Source organism: Natator depressus, chromosome 2 (genome assembly GCF_965152275.1).
Source record: "Natator depressus isolate rNatDep1 chromosome 2, rNatDep2.hap1, whole genome shotgun sequence".
Lineage (NCBI taxonomy): Eukaryota > Metazoa > Chordata > Testudines > Cheloniidae > Natator > Natator depressus.
Genome location: NC_134235.1, coordinates 16,105,602 through 16,127,460, shown reverse-complemented (window position 1 = coordinate 16,127,460; position 21,859 = coordinate 16,105,602). Strand labels below are relative to the sequence as shown.

The window sequence follows — 21,859 nt, the reverse complement described above, 5'->3', positions numbered from 1 at the left end:
ATGCTCACATCTATCAATTTGTTTACCTAAACTGCACTAAGTAAATACACATTTAAATATAAATCGCAGAAGGGGGTCTACCAGCATACATAAACTACAAGTATCTTCATGACATTCTCTCTCCCTTTCTCCTTTTTACTGTTGTTTTCCTATGTTGTGTCTCTTGCATTGTAAGCTCTTTGTTACTAGAATTGTCTTTTCTCTCCCATCTATAAGGTACCATCCATATCTCTGGTGCTGTATAAATAATAATGCTACTATATGAAGCTGCACCAAATGAAAGATTTCTTCAATTTTGTGACCGGGCACAAATGAGTATAGTATACGTTGTTGAAGATCCACATGTCTACACTTTTACAGTTAGTTTCGTAGGTTAGCTCAGAAGAGATTCATACTGGAAACTCTTTGGGGTAGGGGCTTTGTCTTTTCAATATGTGTAGTTGGTGGTATCTAAATCTGTGGAGGTGAATTCTAAGTTAATGATATTCAGACACATACATAACTAACTTATCCTGGGGGACCGCAGGATAAGGGGAGAATGTGAAGCAAATACACCTCTACCCCAGTATAACGCGACCTGATATAACACAGTAAAGCAGCGCTCCGAGGGGGCGGGGCTGCGCGCTCCGGTGGATCAAAAGCAAGTTTGATATGACATGGTTTCACCTATAACGCGGTAAGATTTTTTTTTGGCTCCCGAGGACAGCATTATATCGGGATAGAGGTGTAATGTTATAGAGAAGAAACAGTCAACGTCACAGGAAAGTTACCTGATCTTCTTGCATCACTGTCTAATTCCTGAAAAAGGGACCTTGCTTACTATTGGTGTGTTGAAACTATCACTGTCACAAAATGTGTAGTTGATTACACAGTGGAGATGCATATTCAGTGCAGAAAAGTGGTAGAAATATAAATTAACGGTTGGGCTGTATGAAGAAGGGATAGAGAATAATGCAGAAAAAGATTTTAACTGAAGGTATGTCCTCATGACACCTTAAAGGGGGCACAGAAAATAGAAAAGGTCCACTGAATGGTAATTGGAAAAAATGGTAGAGGTATTGGATGGAGAGGTTTCCATATGTAAAGAGATTAAAAGGATTGCAATTGTTTAGTTTAGAAATAAGTCAAGTATGATTGGAAGAGTGAAAGCCAATCAGGAATTGTTTTTAATGTATTCCATAATACACTAACAAGGAAATAATCCAGATTAAATTCAGCACATTTTAAATGAATAAAGGAAATACTTGATTACTTACTGAGCGCTGTCTCCACCAAACAGAGAAGAAAATGTGGTCTTTGCTCTAGGGATATTTATAATCCATATTTCACACACATGCACACACAGTACAATTTAAACATAACATATGTACATACAGATATAAAACATTAATGAGATCAAACAGTCATGTGGTCAATAAATCTTTTATTTCAAAAAGTTTAAAAATATGTTCAATTGTTTTCATTCATTCAAATTGTAACAAAATTTTTCTATGGAAAACACTGCTGCAAGATGTTAAGACAATTGGCTTACTGTGGTAGAGTTGTCAAGTCGTTAGAAGAGGGGATCTGGGTCAAGACACCTAGGTTCACTGTGTGGCCCAGGGCAAGTCACTTGAATTCCCTGTGTGCCAGTTTACCTACCCATCTCTAAAATCGTAGTAATCTCTTCCTACCTTGCAGGTGGATTGTGACAGTTAGTTAATTGCTGTTTATAGAGCCATTTGAGATTATTGGATGAAGCTTGAAAATTGAATACAGTAGGAACAGTATTTGCAGTTACTCTAGAAATTGCTGTACCAGAGTTACCATTGCTTCAGGTCATTACCTGATCCTCGGCTTAGGTTAGAAAGAATTCTCCTGCCCATGGATTGTGTAGTTTGATAGACATGTGTGGGGCACAGAGGGATTGGTCTTCCATTTGAAATAGCTAGATTAGTGTAGGCCACAGCTAGAGACAGGATAATGGAATTAATGGTCTGTTCCAGTATGACAGTTCCTGTATTGCTGTAACTCTTATAGCTTACAGATTAGTTATTAGGGCACATAGTGCTTGAAAGGCTAATCATAGAGATTAATTTCCATATGCAGTGTTTTTGTTATTTTTTTTAAATCCACGAGGTAGATTCTAGTTAGACTATGTAGACAATTTGGAAAGTACATTTTACTGAATCACGGGCAATAGTCATAAAACTAAACATAAATGTACTTGTCAATTCTGGATGAGGTTGGTCACTATTTGTAAATGGATTCTGTTTGAATGTCGCAAACAGCTACTAATGCTCCTCCACCTTTGTTTTCTTTTTGGAGGATTGGATAGCTTTGGTCAAAGCTGCAGCAGCTGCAGCAGCCAAAAACAAAGCAGGAAGTAAACCGCGGACCAGTGCAAACAGCAATAAAGATAAAGAGGAGAGAAAATGGTTTAAAGTACCTTCAAAGAAGGAAGAAACCTTAACCTCTACGATCATACAGGAAGTCCAGAAAAAGGAAGAGGAGCCTACATCGAGTGAAACGTTCGGTACAAACTATATTCTAGTGCTTATTTTTCTAAAGGCTGCAAATACTGTTTTTGCTGCCTGTCCAGTTACTATTGGCCTCTGAATCTCTTTTGTTCGTGTTGCAAAATGGTACTGCCAATGGTTCTAGACTAGAGGAAGTTGGTGTTTGTATCCTAGTAGACTTCAATACTGAGATCTGCAACAGTGTTAATCATTTAGATTTATGTGCGAATTTCTGCTTCCTAAGTGGCTCAGAAGAGATCAGAAATTTGTTTTTCTAGATCTCTTATTTCATTTTCCCTTGTGAGTTTTTTTTAAAAACTAAAATTCTAAAGATTCATGGTTATAATGGAGATTTCTAGATATTTTTGAAGACAATGTAATACATATGCCTTCATGTTTTAAGGGCCAGCTAGACTTTACCTCTGAATCAGTAAATCCTGATCACGTCAACAAAGTTAATATCTGTTAACTTATTACTTAAAATTTCAAGGTAATATTTTTCTGTATATTGTTAATTGTAAATCTTTAAACTGCCTGTTATGGCACATAAAAGCCTATTCATTCATCTTAGAATATATTTTGCATTGAAATATTTACAGTTGATAAGAAATGTTTATGAAATGTGAATTTGTAGATGAACTCTTCCATGTCTGTTCTTTTAAAAGTAGGATTCCCAGTAGTAGACGTTCCAAAGATGGCGTTTGTGCGGGCAGAGAATACGTTATCGAACAAGAGGAAAAGTAGTCTAGGCAACTCATTTCAGGCAAAGAGAGCTCGTCTTAACAAAATCACTGGTAAATTACCTTTTTATTGAGAACATCATTACTTTTTAACATATCCAAATGTTTACGCTTGTACATAAAGTGCTACGGTAGATCAGTACATGTCTGTTATATTAATACTTTGCAGTTATTGTTTTTGACGATCTCAAAGCACTACACAAAGAGTAATAAAGCCAACCCTGTTCCAAGATTTTGACGTAAGGTCTGTATTTGGGGCCCACATAAGTGCAGGGGTTCTCCTGTCTTGAGCAAGCTGCAGAATTGAGATCTTGTTTGTTAATTTATGAATTGCATAAACTCCTAATGACTTCCACTCAGTACTGCAAATTAGTGGGGTTCTGCTTTGCAGTAAATTCATGATTGATTAATATGTTTTTTTAAGTAATGTCTTTGCATGTCTTGGATTGGAGACAATGTTCTGTTTAATTTGAAAAAAAATCCAGCAAACTGATATAACACACATGGTAAGGAATAGAATAGAATTTCCTGTAGTAGATCCTTGTGGGGCACAGAAGCTTGATAACAACTCCTTAATGAAAAGTCACCTGGGTTACTGACGGATTTGAAGTATTCCAGTGTTCTAAATGTGTTACTTTAGGAGAGCCCAGAGTTCACTAAGTGATATGCCTCCAGTTTAGTGTGTTCTGAATTGGTTGTGAGGGTATCTAATTTACCAGGGAATGCAGTACCTATACCTTGTAGCAGACTGTTCAGTTTGGATAACAACCTCTATTAAGAAGTAGCTTCTTCTTGGGGCCACTGATTGCAGAAGACTTTGAAGTCAAAGATATCTTGCTGCCTCTGCTTTAGTTTTTCTTTAGGCATCTTCAAGCGGGCTGGGTCTCCTCACCAACATTATTTAGTAGAGATATTAAGTAATAAAATAAAAGTTCCCGGACAAAGCAGCTCTGAAACACCTACTTATTGCCTGGGCAACAACAAGCTCTGTGCATAAAATGGAAAAAAAAATAATCTGAACATCAGGTTTAAAACTGTTGGCTGTTTCTATTATCTGGTTGTTAAATGTATATTAGTAGTGTTGTATATGGATTTGTGAATGAAGAACTAGCATTATTTAAAAATACTAGTTTCCCAGTGGATCTATTATCAGGGTCACCTGGAGTCCCTATTACTTAAACATAGAAGAACATAAATTGTTGGGCAAAAGTCAACATGGTTTCTGTAAAGGGAAATCATGTCTTACTAATCTATTAGAGTTCTTTGAAGGGGTCAACAAACATGTGGACAAGGGGGATCCAGTGGACATAGTGTACTTAGATTTCAAGAAAGCCTTTGACAAGGTCCCACACCAAAGGCTCTTACGTCAATTAAGTTGTCATGGGATAAGAGGGAAGATCCTTTCATGGATTGAGAACTGGTTAAAAGACAGGGAACAAAGGGTAGGAATAAATGGCAAATTTTCAGAATGGAGGGGGTAACTAGTGGTGTTCCCCAAGGGTCAGTCCTAGGACCAATCCTATTCAACTTATTCATAAATGATCTGGAGAAATGGGTAAACAGTGAGGTGGCAAAGGTTGCAGACGATACTAAACTGCTCAAGATAGTTAAGACCAAAGCAGACTGTGAAGAACTTCAAAAAGATCTCACAAAACTAAGTGATTGGGCAACAAAATGGCAAATGAAATTTAATGTGGATAATGTAATGGCCATTGGAAAAAATAACGCCAACTATACATACAATATGATGGGGGCTAATTTAACTACAACTAATCAGGAAAGAGATCTTGGAGTCATCATGGATAGTTCTCTGAAGACGTCCACACAGTGTACAGCGGCAGTCAGAAAAGCAAACAGCGTGTTAGGAATCATTTAAAAAGGGATAGAGAATAAGTCGGAGAATATCTTATTGCCCTTATATAAATCGATGGTACGCCCACATCTTGAATACTGCATACAGATGTGGTCTCCTCATCTCAAAAAAGGTATACTGGCATTAGAAAAGGTTCAGAAAAGGCAACTAAAATGATTAGGGGTTTGGAACGGGTCCCATATGAGGAGAGATTAAAGAGACTCGGTCTTTTCAGCTTGGAAAAGAGGAGACTAAGGGGGGGATATGATAGAGGTATATAAAATCATGAGTGGTGTGGAGAAAGTGAATAAGAAAAAAGTTATTTATTTGTTCCCATAATATAAGAACTGGGGGCCACCAAATGAAATTAATGGTCAGCAGGTTTAAAACAAATAAAAGGAAGCTCTTCTTCACACAGCACATAGTCTACATGTGGAATTCGTTGCCTGAGGAGGTTATGAAGGCTAGGACTATAACAGGGTTTAAAAGAGAACAGGATAAATTCATGGAGGTTAAGTCCATTAATGGCTATTAGCCAGGATGGGTAAGGAATGGTGTCCTCAGCCCCTGTTTGTCAGAGGGTGGAGATGGATGGCAGGAGAGAGATCACTTGATCATTACCTGTTAGGTTCACTCCCTCTGGGGCAGCTGGCATTGGCCACTGTTGGCAGACAGGATACTGGGCTGGATGGACCTTTGGTCTGACCCAGTATGGCCATTCTTATGTTCTTAAATCATAGAGAATGAAAATTCTGATTAGGTAATCTAGTCCAGTGGTTTTCAAAGTTTTTTTTCATGGACCACTTGAAAATTGCTGAGGGTCTTGGTGGACCACTTAATCTTTCCATATGTTGTTTGTACCTTTAGCTAACTATTGTAAAGCGCTTTGGATAAAAGAGCTATATTAAAAAAAAATTAATAATAATTGTTTTTTTGTTCTACGTATAAAAGCACACACAGCTCCTATTTTAATATCTGTAGTCTTACCTTTATGATACGGTGGATGTGCTCTCTCTCCCCCACCACAGCAGTCCCTAAACTGGGGCTGGGAAGGAGGGCCGTCTCTCCCCAGCAGCCGCAGCCTTGGAGCTGGGGAAAGTCGCCTATTTCTCTGGCCACCATAGCCCTGCACGTCCCAAATTCCCCCCACCCCTTCTTCTCGTCCCATTTCCCCCTTCCACCTACTCCCTATTCCCCCCAAGCCCACCACCTCACCTTACATGTGCGTCTTCTCCAGGGTCCAGGCATCTAATTAGTGGAGCCACACCTGCACAGCTCCACTAATTAGGTGGGTGGTTCTTCGTTTTCTCGTGTACAGCCGCCCAGGCGTGCATCTTAGAGGGAACTATACATGGACCACCTGAATGGCGCTCGTAGACCACTGGTGGTCTGGGGCCACAGTTTGAGAACCTGTGATCTAGTCTATCCACTTGCCTTTGCAAGATTTTTCCTTGTGTTAGAATCTAACAGTTAGATGCTTCAGTGTTTTGTTTAGTCCAGAAAGGATTTGCATGGGCCTGTTAAAAAAGATGAGACTATATAACAGGCAAACTTTGATGGGAACTCTGCAACTGTAACTTATAACCAGGGCCCTACCAAACTCACAGGCCATTTTGGTCAATTTCATGGTCCTAGGATTTTAAAAATAATAATTTTCATGATTTCAGCTATTTAAATCTGGCATTTCATGGTGTTGTAATTGTGGGGATCCTGACCCAAAAAGGAGGTGTGGGGGAGAAGGGGTCCACAAGGTTATTGTTTTGTGGGGGTTGCGGTACTGCTACCCTTACTTCTATCCTGCTGCTGGCAGTGGTGCTGCGTTCAGAGCTGGGCAGCTGGAGAGTGGTGGCTGCTGGCCAGGAGCCCAGCTCTGAAGGCAGACCTGCTGCCAGCAGCAGCTCAGAAGTAAGGGTGGCATGGTATGGTATTGCCACCCTTCCTTCTGTGCTGCTGGTGGTGGGGCACTGCCTTCAGAGCTGGGCACCTGGCCAACAACTACCACTCTCCGGTTGCCCAGCTCTGAAGGCAGTGCAGAAGTAAGGGTGACAATACCGTGACCAGTGGCGGATTACGCTTTTCTGAGGCCCTGGGCCAGAACAAGTGGGAGCCCTTTCCCACCCCTTCCAACTGCAGTCGCCCCCATCTCCCTCCCCCTGTGCTTCTGCTGGGGAGCGGGGTCAGGGCGCAGGGGCTTCCCCTGCTCCCCGATAGGAGCTCCGGGCGGTCAGGCAGAGCAGGACAAGTCCCCGTGCCCCACCCCTGCTCCCTAGCAGGAGTGCTAGGTGGGCAGAGTGGGGCATGGGGGTGCCCCAATTGGCTGGGGCTCCATTGACCCGGTAGCTAATCCGCCACTGACCGTGACTTCCCTGAAATGACCTTGCAACCCCCCTGCAAGTCCATTTTGGGTCAGGACCCCCAATTTGAGAAACTCTGGTTCCCCCGTGAAATCTGTATAGGGTAAAAGTTTAGTACAGGGTAAAAGCACACAAAAGACCAGATTTCACAGTCCATGACATGTTTTTCATGGCCATGAATTTGGTAGAGCCTTACTTAGAGCCATTAGGAAAGCACACAAAGACCAAATGTGGGGGGAATGAGCGAAGGGAGGAATTCTAAATAACCTCCTAAAATCAAAAGGTTGAAAATTTACTTTGATTGTAGGCCTGGTTTTGAAGCACAATTGCTTTGCGGTTGAGGGTCATAGCATTGGAGCTCCTTTTTCCTCTCTGGGAGTGGAATTGGAATGGCCGGTGCTAATCCTCATTTATAATACAGGGCCTGTGAATTGTAGGCAGGATCTCATAAGTTTTGTTCTTTTAAATAAAGACTCCATACAAGGGGGTTTCAGAGAGAATCTTTTTATAGATGAAAATGTTTTAATTTTTGTTCACATTTATGTTTTTCATAAAACCTGATGATTGCAAATGATAAAATAAAAAAACGAACCCATTCTAAATATCTCTGTGCAACTTTTCTCTTAAGGTTTGTTGGCATCCAAAGCTGTTGTTGTGGATGGTGCTGAAAAAAAGGAAGGCAACAAAGAAACAGCTCCAGTCCTGGAGCAGGTATGAAATGGTAGAGTTTGATTCTTTTGCAAGGTTCCCACTGGAGTGTGCCATGGAGATATAGTATCCATAACAAATTTGCCCCTTCAGAAACAGTAACAGGGAACTAAATATTTGATCTTATGTTTACATCTCTGCATAGCCAGAAGCATACAAGTAAATTGACACAAATGACAGTGTTAACTTTAATTTTCATAAATGAGTTCCTGTCTCCAAGGAATCAAAGGCTAGGAAACAGCGGTCCCAAGGTTTTATAGCTGGAACCATGCCCACAACTGGCTAAGAAAAAGACCCTTACACAAATTTGATTTGTGGTTTGAAACAGGGTTTTTGGCATCTAGTAAAACTTCTTTTGTAAGAAGTTTCTTTTCTATTGTAAGAATTGGTGTTGTAGACTGTGTGTATTTTATGAACTGTTCAATGAGCCATACATTTTGCTAAGATGTATATTTTAATACGTACAAAAAAGAAACTTTAATGTTAGGGGTCTGATTTAAAACCACTTATTTGAAGAATTGAAGGTTGCCTCCCTATCTCTGGCTCATTCCATTGTGTTCAGGTGTTGCTTGAGTCTCAGAATTGTGCATGATCTTGCATGCTAAAAGGGCTGACTATCTAAGCACAGTAAAGCAAGCTAAGGATGAAGTGGCAGCCTTAACTCTTGATATTTTTGCTTTTGTTGGCTTAAATAAGATCCTTAATCTATGAATATGGCTATTTTGTATTAATTTTCATTTTTTAATGGTTTGTTTTAAACAAACCATCTAAAAAGAGCAATTCCTTTCTTCACAAGCCCCACCGCACTCTTAAAATAATCCCTACCCCAAACTTTGATACTGTTTCTTGTAACTGGTTCTTTAGTCCTGATATATGGTGGCATTGCTATAGTTTTTCCATTGACACTGTATTGGATCTGAGCGTCTCAAATCCAGAGTGCTGTCAATGGAAAGTTATGGTTCTACTTTTAATGCTGCCACTGTAATGGTTAATTCTGAGCTACTAAGGTGTCAATGCATTGACTGATATTTTGCATAATGGTTTATGATATATTGAGATGATATTCCACTTCTCAAATTTTTGCATATTAAAGATGCTATAATTTCTTAGTACTTTTGTATAATACTTTGTGTGCAAAAAACTGAAATGTCTGACAGCATGACATTTCTGGAAGAATCATTACACTGTAAATCTTACTGTGCCGAGTCCCATTGAAATGAATGGGATTTTGCCATTTATTAAGACCGTATGCAACAGTATAGATTACAGTGCATATTAACAGAAACTTCTGAATAGTAACTTCTCAATCTAAAATAACTCGGCTGTTTCTATTTTTACTTTGTTGATTAGAAATAACAAAATATCCAGAAGGGACTGTCACCATTCACTGACTAACGGTCTGCAAAACATTTTTGAAAATACTTGTTTTAGTTATGAGTTCTTAAAAAGCAAAGCATCCAAAACCCAGCCAATGTACTACTTCTCCCCTTTCTTCTAACTGAAAAGAAAAACAAAAAACCAGTCAAACATAAATTGATTAAGTGGGGGTGGGAGTGTCTGAGCTCAAATTTTTTTTGCTAAATTCCAGCCCAAATGTAAATTAAAATGGCCGAGTTATAAACCCCTAAAATGGCAAAGCTGACAGAGATACTGTCTGCTACCACTGTAATACTGATTGGGTAAAATGTCTTGTAGTGTGTTTTTAAATAATGTAATACAGGACAGTAATATTCAGGCCAACAGCCAAAAACATACTGTGCTGATGAAATTATATTTATAACTCTTTTTTAAATTTACAGCTGTCTTAAGCCCAAAAACCTCAGACTATTACATGTAGATTCAGTAGTTTTATTTAAGTGTATTAGGGTTATGTAATGTTATATTTCCTTTTGAGCAAGACCTGCTTAGATGAATAACTTTAATTCATTAAGGTTTTTTAATGTTAGTTTGTCCTTGTTAAGAGGTTAAGCACCTTATCAAAATATTTAATTTAATTTTTTAAATCTTGTTTAAATAACTTTGTAATTTGAAAGTAATGGACGCTGTAGTAATGTCTTTCACATATGTGAAGATGAACAATAAAATTGTTTATTTACAAGTTATGGCTCTAATTAATTTCTGGTAATACCTTTTGTAATCAGCATAGGTATACGCTACAGTTCATGGAATATTTTATTTAAATGAATAAACTGCACTTAAATCACGTGTATAATGAGCTGATTCAAGGATAAAACTGGGGATAACTGAATGGGACACTTTGCACCGGAATTTTACGTGGTACTTCCAGCATGCCATTCATATAGCACGCAAGGGTGCCCTTTTTTAAGTATGTAGTGTGTGCTGCTTTTTTTTATATTTCCACTGGAACTTGCAGCTCCATGTTCCAGTGGAAAAGAGAGCTTCTATTCAATATCAAAAATGCAGTCCTCTGAAGTACAGAGGTCTGAAAACTGGGAAATGCCCCCAAATGTCAGTGGAGTGAAATCTTTTTGGAGAAAGTGGCACGCACATTCTAGAAACAAAAGTTTACACTTTCATAATTATGGTTTTATTAGCTAACATAATACCATGATGCATATTCAACTGGGCAATAGATGGAACAAATTTGAGGTCATGTGTTCAGATATGTACAAGCTGCCATTATTGGGCAAGTACTAATACTGTTATAGATTACTCAGCTTGTAAGAGAACCTCCTTCTAGCAAAAAATGTAAAATGCTAATTGCTGTAAATTCAGATTAATTATTTTTAAATATTTCAGTACATGCATTAAAAGGAAGGGTGAACATTTTCGGCTTTAGAAAATGCAGCATATTTTGCTTTTCAAAAAGTGTTGGGTTTTTTTAGCCTATATTTTATCTGCTTGTTTTTTTACAGTTAACAATCTATTTAACCCCGTGGTGCTAGAAGTTGCGATTTCATGAAACATTAGCACAAGCAAGTAGTGTGGTGAAATCCAGACTCCCAGCACTGAAAGGGGTTGTGCTCAAATTTCATCATTGTTTGTTGTTCTAAGACTTTCCTTAAAGGGGCACTGTCAATCTTTTCAGGTGGTTCTTCAAAATTGAAGTAAATTTGTGGAAAATGACATCCAACTTCTAAATATTTATTTTAAATGGATGACTCTTGCTGAGAAACTTAACTTCTGATTTGTGGTGTGATCACAACAAAGCTAACATATCTACTTCCCATTCTGGTTAGTAGCAATAGTGTTGTTCTCTAAGTCATTCTTTATTCTTGCTGAAAACATTGATGATGATGGTTCAAAATGAGAGAGAGAGAGAGAGAGAGAGAGAGATGGACATGAAAAGTATTTTATTGTATTAGAAAAACAGCAAAATGCACTATTTGTCAAATGGATATTAGATCGTTGGTAGGAGAAAATAATGTGTTTAAGCTTTTTTTGAGGGTATTGCAAGCAATGAGAAACTAAGAGAAACTTTTAAGGATGAAAGTCATTGGCAGTGTCCCTTTAAAAACAAACAGCTTGCTCAACTTTTACTTTGATACATTTGAGTCTGTTTTTCATTTGTATTGGAAATGTTAAATGTTGGCTTTAAAAATGTTTTTGAATAAATGTTTTTGAATACTAAAGATGCTAAAAAAGATCAAAGTAGAATACAAGAACCACAATGAAGAAACTGAAATAAAAGTATCAATTTCTTATTATTTATTCAGGAGATTTCACCTAAACCTCAAAGTCAGAAAAAAAATGAAGCTGATATTAGCAGTTCTGCCAACACTCAGAAACCTGCACTGTTATCCTCAACTTTGTCTTCAGGAAAGGCTCGCAGCAAGAAATGCAAACAAGAATCTGGAGATTCTTCTGGGTGTATAAAGCCCCCTAAATCACCACTTTCCCCAGAGTTAATACAAGTCGAGGATTTGACACTGGTCTCTCAGCTTCCTTCTTCTGTGATAAATAAAACTAGTGAGCACAGACATTTTAAAAAATACCATAATTACTTATAGTCATAAGAAATATACAGAAAAATAATTGATTGTAAATTAATGTTGCTTTTTACAATGAATCTGCTTTTTATAAAAAAAAATTCAAACGTAAGTGGGTGCATTAGGGATAGCTCAAACTTATAAAAAGTAAAGTCACGTAATGTGGTGTGTGAATTATGGTGCAAGTAATAATGGCACTTTTATGGTAGTAGAAAGTCATGGCTTTTAATGATTTTAAGTTCCATTGTATGAATCTCCACACTAATGGTACTAGTGATACAGGAGAAAACAAACACCTCTTCTTAAAGGGCCTGATTCATTAAAAATATGTGCAATTTTCTTGCGGATCTTTCCTTTCCATCATTGAGGAACTCTGCCTTCAGTGGACTGTTTTGATGTACCTGTTGGCTGCACAGTCCTTCACACTACATGATATTTCCTCTAAATCTGATGTGAAAGAGAAGATGGGGTCAACTTCTTTGATGGGAAAATAAAGGAAGTTGTCCTGTGTAGGGTGAAAACACCTTAGTAGTTCAGCCTTTTTAAAACATGGAACAGGTTCGCAAAATATCAAGATATTGTTGGTGGACAGAAGAGTTGTTGAAACTTATCTGCTGCATAACATCCTTGAATGATTTTATTACATTTTTGAGCAATTACAAGCTCACTCTCTATATGTTATTTTTGCTGGAGAGGGATAGTGTAGCCTTTTCAGATTTGTTTTGAGCTTCACCTCTTAAAGACACTTTGTTGCTCAAAGAAGGCAAAGTCGTGCGGTCAACAGTTATAACTAACATGGGTTTCTGTAAAGCAAAAGCCTACGTTTTGCTTCACTCCCAGAGCTGTGACAAAATAAGGCCTGAAGAGGACTCCTTCATCACATGTTGCATCCTTACATCTACAGTTGACATCTTCTTGAGGAGATAAATGTCTCTTAAACTTGTAGCAAATTTTAACTGAATGGGGGAGGGAGATGAGCCAGTTCAGTTTTCTGTATTCTCTCAATAAATATAATTGGTTTTAAATCATGTTATAAATTTCCCCCACAAAACACTGTCATCCACACATGTTGCAATACCCCCAAGATGTCGGTAAGTAGTTTTGCTTGAGGAGGTTTTGTGTTTTGGACTGAAGCTATACATCTGCTTGCCATTAAAAAAACAAACAAACTGTATCTTTATTGCCTAGATACCTAATTTTTTATTATGTTTTGTAACAGCTCCCACCTCTTTTGACTTTTTTTAAAATAGAAATGTAATTTTTGTTGCTACTGCAAATCTTTAGTATGACACAGCGGAGGCTAGGTAAGGCAAGGAGGAAAAAGAATTAATGATTTACAAAACTCTAATTTATGCAGGTAAAGCACATTTCCCCAAGTACAATATATGAAACATGCATAAGTGAGGTTTTATTTTTTTAATGAATCAGGCCTATAATATCTACATATATTTCTCTTCATTTGAGATTCTTCGTGCTGAGGTTTAGACTTCTTGCTATGTAGTGCATTGACAGTTAATGTTTCTGTATTTGGTGTTACCAGGGTGTTAATATCAATTTAGCAGAAAGTGGAGAGATTAGAACTAAAATGAACCATTACTTTTTGTGAATTTATTTTAAAAGTTTTATTTTAATGCTGTCCATGCTTTTTTTTTTCTTTTTTTTTCTTTTTTTTAAAGTCTTACTGTGACAATTATTTTGCTATACTGGAAATCCTGTTGTTTCTTAAACTTTAAGCTGTCTACTTTCTTATTGATTTGTGGAGTGGCTCCCCTTAATGCAAATAGGTTATTTGCATAAGGACCTCCTCTATATCCATGGAGGCTAGATCCTCAAATTCATATAGTAATATATGAAGCAAAAAACCAAAATCTTGCCTCAAACATTCATTCATCTGATATTCATAGTTTTTAATCATTTTTACAAAGCACAATGTGATTAGCAGTTCTGCAGAAGAGAACTATTTAAAGCATGACCCTTCTCTAGATCTTAAAATATTTCCGTAAGATTATGACGTATCTCTACTTCATGAACATTGAAAGATCTCTTTTTAGGTCCATCACAGCCAGTGAATCCCCCTAGATCCTACAAATATAGCCAGAGGAGAAGAAGATCACAGCGTTTAGCCACTTGCTCGTTGCCTGATGAGTCTATACAAAAAGTTCCTTCTCCCTCTCCAGTCACTGATGGAAAAGTGTTCTCCATCAGTGCTCAAAATCAACAGCCATCAATATCAGAGGGTAATGTATTTAATCTAATAAAGAACGACCCGAGAGAAACAATCATAAAGAATAAGACCTTTCACATTTTTTTCACCATATCTTTCACTAACATTGAGTACCTTTAGCTATATGCTGTTCGTTTATTGTAACACTGCGACCCATACTGTTATTTGTTGGACTTATATATCTTTGTTAATATTACATTCTTTTTTTTGTGTAGTACCTGATGTTGCTCATATGTCACTTGAGAAGCGTGGACCATGTCTCCCTCTTGACTTAAGCCGTAGTTTGGAAGTTACAGCACCATTATCCACAGAATCCACTTTCCGTAATGAGTACCCCAGTAAAGAAAAGGAAGATACTCAGATGATTACATATCATTCTTCCAAAGCAGTAACTGATGGAAGAGTAGCTACAACAGCGTCAGGTAAAGAGATACAGTTCACAAGCAGTTAGGTTTATAGCTGCAGGGTATGTAAGTGTACTGTATGTGTTCAATCATACAAAATGAAGGGATAGGTTTTCTGTTACAAGCTTTCAAGTCTTCCTTTCCTTCTGGGATCCTTTTAGATTCTCTGTCTTCTCCCAGCTTTGAACTACATTAGTGCTTTGGTTCTAATGTTCTTCAAGGTGGATCTGGTTTTATACTACAGATAGGGATCGCAAGCTCAAGAGCAGCAATTTTGAAAAGGAGCATAAATATCAATAAAGCTACTTTGCTGTCAAATGTTAAACTCAGGAATTCCCATTTGTCTTTTAGCTTTAGGTTTAAAATTTAGGAATATCAATTTAACTTTCTTTAGCCAGTCTTGATTTGACTTTTTTCTTCATTTGTTTGATTGGGAAAATACAGTAATGCTTGTAGAGTAGGATTTTCAAAAGCAGTCAATGTTGGTCTAGCTCTGCTCTCATTTAAAATCCACTGGATTTTTTCCAGTGACCTCAACGGGAGAAATATATGACGCCAAAGATGAACGTTTCTGAAAATCCCCCTGTAATTTATAAGTTTATAGCCCTGATCCTACAACCTGTTCCCTGGTGTCAGTGTAGAGCCCCACACTGGGGATCTGCAGGGGGTCTCACCTGCATGTAGTAGGTGGCCAGAGTTGGGTCCCATCACTCAAGTCATGCATTCAGTTTACTTATGCAGTATAGAAGGCCTGAGAGTTGTTTAACTAAAGTGATTAAAAATGCAAAAAGTAGGAACTTTTTACTGTTCTGAAAAATTAATTTGGAGACCGACTTGTTCTCTAAAATAAAATTTTGTGCAATAAATTATTAAAAATATAGATTTCAGAGTAGCAGCCGTGTTAATCTGTATCTGCAAAAAGAACAGGAGTACTTGTGGCACCTTAGAGACTAACAAATTTATTAGAGCATAAGCTTTCGTGGGCTACAGCCAACTTCATCGGATGCATAGAATGGAACATATAGGAAGAAGATATATATATACACACACATACAAATAAGTTGGAAGTTGCCATACAAACTGTGAGAGGCTAGTTAGTTAAGATGAGCTATTATCAGCAGGAGAAAAAAACTTTTGTAGTGATAATCAAGATGGCCCATTTAGACAGTTGACAAGAAGGTGTGAGGATACTTAACTTAGGGAAATAGATTCAATATGTGTAATGACCCAGCCACTCCCAGTCTCTATTCAAACCCAAGTTAATGGTATCTAGTATTTGTTAGTCTCTAGGTGCCACAAGTACTCCTGTTCTTTTTAAAAATATAGATTTCAGAGTAACAGCCGTGTTAGTCTGTATTCGGAAAAAGAAAAGGAGTACTTGTGGCACCTTAGAGACTAACCAATTTATTTGGATATATAATATAGAAACATTCTTAAATATTTGTAACTCACTATTTGAAGTATTGTGTTCAAATGAGACTGTACATTCTTATCAGGAAAAATTAAATGTCATTGTGTGGATAGTGATATATTCATGGAATAACTTCCATGGCCCCACTCTTGGAAAGATACCACCCAATGCAGATTCCTGTTGACTCCACATAGAACATAAGAACATAGGTTGATTTCTTTGCCTGTTCACAGCCTTAGTTACCTAGTTCCAGGCAGGAATTATTTGGTGAAACTCTGTGACCTGTATTATGCAGAAGATTAAACTAGATGATCATAATGGCCCCTTCTGCCACTAAAATCTATTAATCTATAAAATAGATATATTTTTAAGATAAAGCGGACCATAAATATTTCCAATTTTCATTTGTTAAAATTTTTTAAACGTTGCTCTTCTCTACTTCTCCAGTGAAACTTCATGCATGTGACTCAGTCTTCTCTTGTCTGATTGTGCTATATTACAAACAGTAATTTATAAGAATTCTCCAATGCATTGAAATGTAGTGTGTACTTCAGATTCTATAACAATTTTTCATATCATACTTCCCTTGTGGTGCTAAAAAAGAAAGCTAGAGATTCCATAGAGAATTGTACAGAAACCCACTCATTGAATGTGGATGCCCAGTGTCTTGAGCTCAGAACTATTTAGAAGAGCATTGTCCGTTGGGGCCGCATGTATGCCCCCATCAAGGAATCTGTGTGTTCAGAGCCAGGTTACAAAAGAGAGACCAGCAGCACTGGCTACCATCTGTTCCTGTGTTGTCACAGCTCGCTGCAAGTGTTGTGACCATCAGCTTTACAATTTCATTATTTATTCTGATTTTCCTGCTGAATCTGTGTTGGGTAGGGTGATTGCTGGTTAGTTTAGTGTAATTAGTGTTGCTTTTTAGGTGTTTGCTTTGTTGCAGAGTATCCTCTTGGCACCAGCTTAGGGTCTGAGTGGTTTGGTCCTGGTCACTAACCGTTCCTTCACTCAGTGAATGTCATAAAACTGCTTCAGTGAATGGGCCTGGTTTTAGTCCAGGCTATGGATTATCCTGACAAAAAAAAAACAACACAGGCTGTGAACAAAGCATGCTGTGGATCAGAAATATTTGGCACGTCAGTACTCGTATTGTTTACTCTGTCTCAGAGAAGACTATTTCCTGAGGTGTGCTGGTTTGTCTGAGGTTTTTACACCTTGGGCCCAGAATATATGAGACAGTATTTACAGCTCTTCCTTCTGCAGAAGGCTGTGAAAGCTAATTTGATGGATCTGATTTCCACAGATCCTGATCTTTTTAAGGTTAACAGTGCTTGTTGGCTCCACATAAGATTCAAAGTAGTCTGCTTCAGGTTTGAGGGAATCATTCCGTGGGTGCCAGGTACCCGTTGTTGTATCTGTACCTCTGGGTCTGTGGCTTGATCATTCTGCTTCTTGGAGATGGCAATGCTTGTTCTGAATAGGGATGTAAAATGTTAACCGGTTAAGCGATTAACCGATAAGTATCAGCCTTATTGGTAAAGTATTACAGTTAACATTTAAATTCTGGCTGCGGGACTTCGCTGCTGCCCCTTCTACCCACCGTCCCCGGGATTCTGTCCTGAGGAAGCTCAGGTGAGTTTTCTAGGTGTCATGCTGCAGACCAGCCACCTGAACAGCACATGTGGTATGGTTGGAAGGATAGGTCTGAGGCAGTTGAGCTATTTGGATCTGAAGCTTCCATAGGAAGTCTTGGATCTGAGGACCCCATCTTTGGGTGACCTGATAAGCCTGTGTTTTTGAATTAGAGGGAGCCCCTGGCTCCTGTGCCGTATTCATCCATGACTTGTCATAGGTCTTCTGAGCCTGATAACTCAAGTTTGCCTTATAGTCTTCCTTCTTCATCTTTGAAGAAGTCCTTCCTTCCAAGGGCTACCCAACTTAGCCTTGGCATCATCAGGAACAGGCTTTGAAGCTCATTTGGTCTGCTCTCATCTTTGGAAGACCCTTATGCACTTTTGAAGGGGTCTGGTCTTCTCCTAGATAGGTATTTACTTACTTGGGTTTCTCCCATACCCCTTTCTGCAGATTTCCTTTCCTTGGGGAACTTTTGGACAATGTGGCTCTTTGAGGAGCAATCACCACTGGTTTCTTTTTTGCCCGAATACCCTAGAATCCAGACACATCTATTCCTGTTAGCTTCTTCTCTCTGAGGAAAACTAGAGTTCTTTTACCCACGTTGTCTTACCACACTTCCATCTTGAGGGCTGTTACCTTCTTTGATCAGGAATGAGGATAATCGAGACAGAAATCCTGTCAAAATTGGAGGATGGCTGATGATATGGAAGTCATGGATTGTACTGAATTCAGGCTGGCTTCTTCCACATCCTTTGAGAAGCCAGTGGTGGCAATGTCACCACTGGAGGATTGCAGTTTCAGAATCTGTTGGGAGCACTGGCTGATGTATTGAATCTGATGTTTCTCAACTACCCCCCAGAAAATACACATTGATTTTTGACATCCTCAGATCTAAAAAAAAAAGGGTTGAGTCAAGTTCAGTATCTTCATTAATGAACTGGAGGATGGCGTGGATTGCACCCTCAGTAAGTTTGCAGATGACACGAAACTGGGAGGAGTGGTAGATACGCTGGAGGGTTGGGAGAGGGTACAGAGGGACCTAGACAAATTAGAGGATTGGGCCAAAAGAAATCTGATGAGGTTCAACAAGGACAAGGTCAGGATAGGTTTCATTAAGTGATCATGTATATCATAACTGTGAACAGGATTGTGAAAGACTTCGTGATTTCTAAAGTAGAGCTTCATGCCCATATGAGGGTAGAGAAAAGTGAAAAGGAGCTGACCAAGGGCAAAAAATAGTCAGCTTATCGTCTTCTCTGTTAGTATTGTAAGCCCTTTGAAGCTTGCCAAGTGTCTGCAATAAATCATCTTCCGAAGACAAGAGGTGCATGTCTACATAGCTCTTGCCAGTGGCAACCAGTTTTACTTACAGATAATCTTCTAGCAGTCAAATCTGCCAAAGTTTCTGTTTGAAATTTCAAACATGCTACCTTGAACCTGATGCACTAAATTACAGTGTACCACATATGGAAAATTATCTCCCATAAAAGTTTAGTGTGCTCTTGTCTCAGGGGACTTACGGTTAGATAAGAGACCAGGGTTTGCTTCTCAGCTCTGCCAAAGACTTTCTGGTGTTGAGCATGTCACTTTATCTCTCTCTGCATAAGTTTTCTCATCTGTGAAATGGCATTATCTCAGAAAAGTGTAACAAGGCTAAATTAATATTAATAAAGCACAGTGAGGTCCTGGGATAAAGGGTGCTATAAAAGTGCGAGATATTACCAATATTCCTATTATTGTCCCCAATGTACAGAAGCAGATGGACCTGTAATATTTAGATAGAGAGAAATGCTATTTCCCCAAGACTCAAATTAAAATGGTACCTATTTTTCTCACCTTGAATAAACTGAAATATATTAAGTTTATCATAACTTCTGAGGCTAGAGATAGAGGGGCCATTTGGAGAAAGTGATGCCATTTGTGGGCCTGAAAGTGTTTGGCTCTAGTGTAGGACATAAGCCATTTTAAAAAAAAAAGTAGATCATATTTAATTGTGGAAAAAGAACATTAAATATTTATTCATTCATAGCAAAGCTTTTCTTTTGTCAAACCGTTAACATGTTGCTTTTCAAAGGGGAGGGCAGTGAAAAATTGAGCTTTTCTGCAATGAAGTGCAAAACACATGCTTTGCAATTAACTTCTTACATGTATGCTTCAAGCAAAGGCACTTATGTTGTCCAAAATGTACAGCCTGTGATTCTGTAAGTAAAACACAAGAACACTATAATTTAGTTCCTCGGACTATTAACTACTTACATCTACCACTCTCTTTGATATCTGCATATAGATACTGATACACTTTCATCAACTTATTATTTAATATTTGCATTGAGGTAGTGCCCAGAGACCCCAGATGGGGATGGTGCCCCCTGTGCATTCTAGACAAAGTACACACATATACCATGAAAAGACAGTCCTCTACCTGAAATGCTGACAATCTAAGTAATTTTATTTGCTTTTCCAGCACCTAGCCTATTGCAGATGTTCAAAACCTGATCAATATAAATGTATTTAAAAGATGCCTGATTATTTTTGAGCTGGCAGGACAAAGTGCAGTTCTTTTGAAAACTGACAAAATTCTAAATTCAACTGTCATGTCTTCCATTATTTCCACAGTTTTCCACCATTTTGATGCTACTAACTAGAACAGAACCACCACCTTCTTTGGAGTAGCGAACAGTATCTTCAGTTTTAAGTGCAAGGAGGGAATTCAATGTTACATTTTTAGCTTCTTTATCTCAACTGCTGCTTCTTGTTCTGGGCTCAGCCTAAAGTTATAGTTAGGAGTTATGTTGACTAAGTAATGGAAAAGGTGTATAGTTTATCAGAATTATTTTTCCAAATTTGTCTTTGGTTCTTGTGATTTAAAACAAGTCTGCTTTCCAATGAGACTGACAAATATCCACAGACAGCCTGTAAACTGTTAAGTCCCTCTGAAACCTGTTGCATTTGTACCATTAGTGCTTCATTGTAGATTTCCTTGTGTAAAATACAGGCTTTGTTTTGATCAAAACCCTCCTTAATACTCTGCAAATTTTACATGATTATGGAAATTGAATGCAAATGTCAACATGCAATCTTCCTATCTTGCAATTTAACAACTCTTGACAGTGTTTATACTTTAACACAATTATCTATTTTTAATGACCCAGTCCATTGTTTTCTACCATTTTCTTCAAAATTAGACGTCAGATGAATTCATTCATTGATGATTTTGATCGCTGATTACAGTAACTCAGTATTGATCAACAACTTTCACATATGCTATAGCTAGAATGAGAAACCACTACCTACTGAATTTAATACTCAAGGCTAAAAATGAGATTAGCTAGCCATTTCTGTATATTGAATTGTTATCAGTGTTCTCATCTACCCATTGTTTCGGAAGTTTCCTGATACTAGCAAACCAAGCCTCCCAGCAGTTCACAGATCTGTCTACACCCCTGTCTTTAGCATTCATTGAGAGTTCATTCCAGTTGCTAGTCATGCCCTTCTCTCCAATGATTTCTGCCGTTGCTTGTCCCCTGAAGGGTTACAGTCAGTTTTGTGGAGTTCTTCTGTTTCCTAATAGGCAAACAAGAACCTTAATGTTCTCATCACTCCTTTAAACTTTTAAAAGAGTTAGTTTTCATGCACAGATTGAAATTAAGAGTCTGTTTAAAATGTCCATGATATATATTTGAAAATATATTTTCATGTAAATACTTGAGAGTGACAGAAGCTCCAAAAATGAAAAAAACAAAATCCATATTTTTTTAGAAAGCCCTGACTATATTGGTCTTATCTATGCTTAAAGATATTACAATGTTAAGGGATGTGATTTTTTTTTTTTTTGTAACTGGCATAGTTATTCTGGTGAAAACCCATAGGTTCTTAGGTGTTGCCAAACTGGAATAGGTTTTACCGGAATAAGCTATTTTATACCAATATACATTTATTTGCACTTGAGGGTCTGTGCTGCTTTAACTATGCTGGCATAATTAAAGCAGCAAAACTGATGTAGTCTGCATATATTTGAGCTGAAATAGGTCTTTCCATTATTTCATGGAGGTGGCAAAACTTGCCTTTGAGGTAATGATA

The 21,859-nt window shown here is 38.0% G+C and overlaps 1 protein-coding gene across 13 annotated transcripts in view; it reads left to right on the top strand.

Annotated features, from left to right (window-relative positions):
* PHF20L1 (PHD finger protein 20 like 1) overlaps positions 1-21,859 on the top strand; it is a 78,851-nt gene that overhangs the window by 25,620 nt on the left and 31,372 nt on the right. For 7 of the 13 annotated variants that reach the window (XM_074943832.1, XM_074943830.1, XM_074943831.1 and 4 more), the window contains 6 exons: positions 2,308-2,515; positions 3,164-3,292; positions 8,073-8,155; positions 11,830-12,082; positions 14,154-14,339; positions 14,542-14,748. In XM_074943832.1, coding sequence (XP_074799933.1) covers positions 2,308-2,515; positions 3,164-3,292; positions 8,073-8,155; positions 11,830-12,082; positions 14,154-14,339; positions 14,542-14,748 — 1,066 coding nt within the window. The remainder of the gene's footprint in view (positions 1-2,307; positions 2,516-3,163; positions 3,293-8,072; positions 8,156-11,829; positions 12,083-14,153; positions 14,340-14,541; positions 14,749-21,859) is intronic. The other 6 variants (XM_074943833.1, XM_074943835.1, XM_074943839.1 and 3 more) reach the window with 2 other exon arrangements.